Source organism: Hibiscus syriacus, unplaced genomic scaffold (assembly GCF_006381635.1).
Source record: "Hibiscus syriacus cultivar Baekdansim isolate YM2019G1 unplaced genomic scaffold, ASM638163v2 tig00111238_pilon, whole genome shotgun sequence".
Classification (NCBI taxonomy): Eukaryota; Viridiplantae; Streptophyta; class Magnoliopsida; order Malvales; family Malvaceae; genus Hibiscus; species Hibiscus syriacus.
Window position 1 is genome coordinate 2,196,007 of NW_024063030.1, and position 4,865 is coordinate 2,200,871.

The window sequence follows — 4,865 nt, forward strand, 5'->3', positions numbered from 1 at the left end:
TACACTGCACCTCATTACTGGTTTTTGACCTCACTGCTCCTTCTGTGAGTCTGTATCCCACTCTGCAGTGTGCAGGCAGGCCTCCAACTTTACGTACTCCGACTACTGTCTCGGTGACAGTAAATATATTTGAAATATTATTTATTTTTAGTTAACTTCCGTATTAACAAAAGAAGAATAACAACACTCTTATCCTACAAGATATTAAGGTTTTAGTCGTGAGCTGACGGATATGATGCAACTTTTTGTTAAAGAATCAATCCGTTGCAGAAATTGTGAGTGCACGCAAGGTGAAAGCACGTATACATGTTTTGATTAGCAGTGGATCTGATTGGATTATCAGTGGAGTTGTGTTCAGGATAATATCATTGTCAGCTACCTTAATTAAATTAATCACACAACTAAACAACAAAAGCAAAACTTGTAATAAGAAAAAGCTGGAAAAGGGTAGATAGGCCTCGCACGACGTTGCACACAGACTAAGAAGCCTGATTCTTTTTCTTTTTTTTTTTGCATTGCTCATTGCCCGTCATAACAAACCCTTAATTTCATATACGTATCAACATACATACATGTTGCATAATGGACATGTATGTGAAGATTGATGGCCATTTTTCTCTAGAGAAAATAATATAAAAGACGTAAGTAATAGTTTGATTATAATCGTATTAACGAAGATTACCTATCATGATTTACTAAATAATGATATTGGACACGATATTTTTCAACAATCATAGATTTTTGAGTTTTGTCGAGGAATCTAATGAATGATGTTTGGGCAATTAATGGCACTCAACAGGGGGAAACCCCTTTAATTTCTTTTTAACAATGAAAATTGGATTTTATTAGTAAAAAAAATAATTAAAATTACAACCCATCAAAGCATAGAGATAAAAATAGAAATTGTAACGGTAACAAATTCATATAAAAAATTAAAATATTAAACTTAAATATAAAAAATAAAATATTATTTAATTCCCTTACGAATGAGGACAAACATCAAAATAATTTAGTAACTTTCATAAAAACTCATTATCACTGTCGAGTAAGACACTTTGCGATATGATAAAAGAATGGTAAGAGAACCAAACTATATGATAGGTTGTTTCACTACACAATTATGATTATATAATCAAATAACCTTTTACCAAATAGGGACATGCCTATACATAGCCATCAACAAATCAATCGGAAAATAAACGTCGTGAAAGTCTTTGTGTAAGCACCAAAGTGGCCGTAAAGATATGCAAAAAATGTACAAAAAAAATGAAAATGAACTTGACACTATAACAAAGAAAGCGAGTGTCGTAAGAATAAAAAAAATCATCTCTCAATAACAAAGATTATTATTCAAAGTTTAAAAAAATTAAAGAAAAAAATATAAAAATAAAGGATATAATATGAAAAAAAAAAGATAATTAATAATCACTAATGACCAATAACTAAAATTAAGATTAATACCGTCAATGATTAAATCAAAATAAAAGAACAAGAACAAGAACAAGACGATAAAAAATATTTACAAAATTAGGTTAAAAATATTAAAAGAAAATCCAGATAAAACTCCACCCACTATAAAGATGCGCAGATAGCCCCTTAAAAGTTTAGAAGCAAAAACATTTAACATGATAATTTAATAGTATAACATGTTTGACATGTAGTCCATAAGGTAAGTGGATCCCATTCTGGAATATTGATTAAGTTATTGTTTGTTAAAGAGCCAGCTTAGACAAATATGTACATTACAAGTCATAATTAAAAAAATATTTATTTATAGAGATATGATTAGTAAACATAACAGTATAGATAAGAATCATATGTTTAAATTATTGAATATTATTTTAGCATGTATTATTTAATTTAAAGAAAAGAAAACAGGGAATTAAAAGTCATAATATTTCATTATTGTCAGTGGTTAGCAGTTGATGAGTTTATTGGATTTAGGAACATCCTGGAAAATCACATGCGCATATCTCAAGCACCTATTAATCTAGAGAGTAACGTGGGCATTAGGAGGCGGAGGGGGTATGTTTTTTTTCCCACTCAACCGGATATCTACTTCCAAGCAAGTGAATCATATTTAGCCTTCGTCTTCAAACCATCATCTCTGTCTCATTTCACAGTCCCCAGTGCTCCGCGGCAGCAACAGCAAATTGGTTCAAATCCTTGATAATAGAAGTGTGTAGGTACCCAACATAAATGCTGTAAGTCACTCAAAAGCCCCAAATCAGAGAGATATAACTCCAAAACTCCTTTTTTGTTTTTTCCCTCTCCACCTTGCTGCTTTCCTTGTACTTATATCCCGCCTCTCTCCTAAGCCAGCCATCTCAAATCCCTTTTTTCTTTTGCTTTATTCCCTCTTCTCCATCTCCACCAGTTCAGTTTCCAGTTTGCATCGTCCTTTTTTTACTCTATAAATTAAGCGATCACCCTTTTCTCCCCTCTTCATCTCTATTGCCTACTACAATGAAAGAGTACTGGACTTCATTTGCTTCATTACTAGGGGTCTTGGCCTTCTGCCAAAGCCTCCTCCAGGTCATTTTCCCCCCCGAACTTCGCTTTGCCTGTCTCAAATTCTTCAACCGTGTCTTCAATCTATTCTCTTCCTATTGCTACTTTGACATCACGGAGATCGACGGCGTTAACACCAACGAGCTCTATAACGCCGTCCAACTCTATCTGAGTTCCTCTGTTTCTATTAACGGTAGCCGCTTGAGTCTCACTCGGGCTCTCAATTCTAGCGCCATTACATTCGGCCTCTCCAACAATGACTGCATCGTTGATACATTCGATGGCGTCAGTGTGGTTTGGGAACACGTTGTGACTCAAAGGCAAGCCCAAACCTTCTCCTGGCGACCATTGCCAGAGGAGAAAAGAGGCTTCACTCTGCGTATAAGGAAGAGAGACAAGTCCTTGATTCTCGATTCCTACCTGGATTACATAATGGAAAAGGCTAATGAAATCCGTAGGAAGAATCAAGACAGGCTCCTATACACCAATTCTCGAGGTGGGTCTTTGGATTCCAGGGGACATCCTTGGGAGTCGGTTCCATTTAAGCATCCAAGCACCTTTGACACACTGGCTATGGATCCCGTGAAGAAGCAACAGATCATGGACGATCTCAAGGATTTCACCAATGGCCAATCATTTTATCAGAAGACCGGCAGAGCCTGGAAAAGAGGTTACTTGCTGTATGGTCCTCCAGGGACAGGGAAATCCAGCATGATTGCAGCCATGGCTAATTACTTAAGTTATGATATTTATGACCTTGAATTGACCGAGGTCCATAACAACTCTGAGCTGAGGAAGCTGTTGATGAAAACGAGTTCCAAGTCGATTATCGTGATTGAAGATATTGATTGTTCAATAAATTTGACTAACAGGAAGAAGAATAACAACAATACGGGGACCAGGAATTATTATGAACCTGAAATGAGAAGCGGGTCGGGTTCCGGTGAAGATGGAGGTAATTCCATCACTCTCTCGGGGCTGCTGAATTTCACCGATGGGTTATGGTCTTGTTGTGGGAGTGAAAGGATTTTTGTGTTTACAACGAACCACATTGAGAAGCTTGACCCTGCATTGCTCCGATGTGGGAGGATGGATATGCATATTTTCATGAGCTATTGCTCGTACGATGCATTGATGATACTGTTGAAGAATTATCTGGGATACGATGAAAGTGATTTGGATGCTGATGTATTGAAGGAACTTGGTGAAGTAGTCGACAAGGCAGATATGACCCCAGCTGATATTAGCGAAGTGTTGATCAAGAACAGGCGTTCCAAGAAAAGAGCCGTCACTGAGTTGCTGGAGGCATTGAAGACAAGGGCAGAGAATAATCTGAAAAGTGGGAATCTGATGGAGAAAATTTCAAATGATATTATGGAAGATGAAGAGCAGGAGAAAAGGGCATTGGAAAGTCCTCCAAACGAAGGATCTGAATTTGAAGAACCTTGCAAGAAACAAGAGGATGAAGAGAAGATGAAGTGATAGTGCAAACCAAAAACAGAATTGAAGGTTTCTCTTTTAGTTTTTCTCCTTTTAATTATTCAGAAAGATTGAAGGTGTAAGAAAGCAGATTGGTGTTTCAAGTTTGGACAAACCAAAGATCTTTCAAATTTTGTTGGTGAGACATGAAGCAATATGGTGAACTATTGGGATGAGGAGAAAAAACAAAGGGTTAGGAAAAATGATTGGCATCCATCTATCTTATTTCTTGTTTAACAATGAATCTAGCTTATATTATTTATGTGATGCCAAGATAAGATTATTAGCATGTATCATGTATGTGGGTGTGGTTGGCCATGTGAGGAGTTTCTTTTTCTGTTACTCCATAGTATATTGTGTCGCACATGCTTCCCTTGCAAAATCCTCCTTGGGAAAGGAGGGGTTTACAAATAATGAAGCACATGGCACATGGGCACACTTAAATCACTCGTAATCATGTTGTAATTAGCAATGACATGAAAGGCTTTGCTTTCTTCTACCAAGTTCTATTGCCTGACAAAAATGCACAAGATGACATTCAGTTAAACGGTCTTTTCCTTCTAAAATCAAACCAAACAATCTATTGTTTTGTTGAACACAATTAACTTTTCATTTTCCTGCTAAAAATTGGTTTGAACTTTGAGGTTATACAACTTGGTTTTGAAGTGGCTTTGAAGCTGACATGGTAAGTGGATAGGGATTAGAGGTCTTTTGTTTGTATTTGTAGGGTTAAATTGGGCAAAGCAAGTGGTGTAAAGTTGGAACAACCAGATATTTGTGTTGGGAAAAGGTAGGGATTTTAGTAACAAAAACAACAGGAGACTACAAATTTAAAAGAACAGTAGTTGACCACTTGACCTTTAGAGTTGTAAAGC

The 4,865-nt window shown here is 36.4% G+C and overlaps 1 protein-coding gene across 1 annotated transcript; it reads left to right on the forward strand.

The window, feature by feature from the left end:
- The first annotated feature begins 2,385 nt into the window (after positions 1-2,385).
- Positions 2,386-4,493, forward strand: LOC120157038 (AAA-ATPase At5g57480-like). The gene has a single exon (XM_039168298.1). The coding sequence runs from the start codon at positions 2,467-2,469 to the stop codon at positions 3,991-3,993; it is 1,527 nt and encodes a 508-aa protein (XP_039024229.1). The 5' UTR covers positions 2,386-2,466; the 3' UTR covers positions 3,994-4,493.
- The last annotated feature ends 372 nt before the right edge of the window (positions 4,494-4,865 follow it).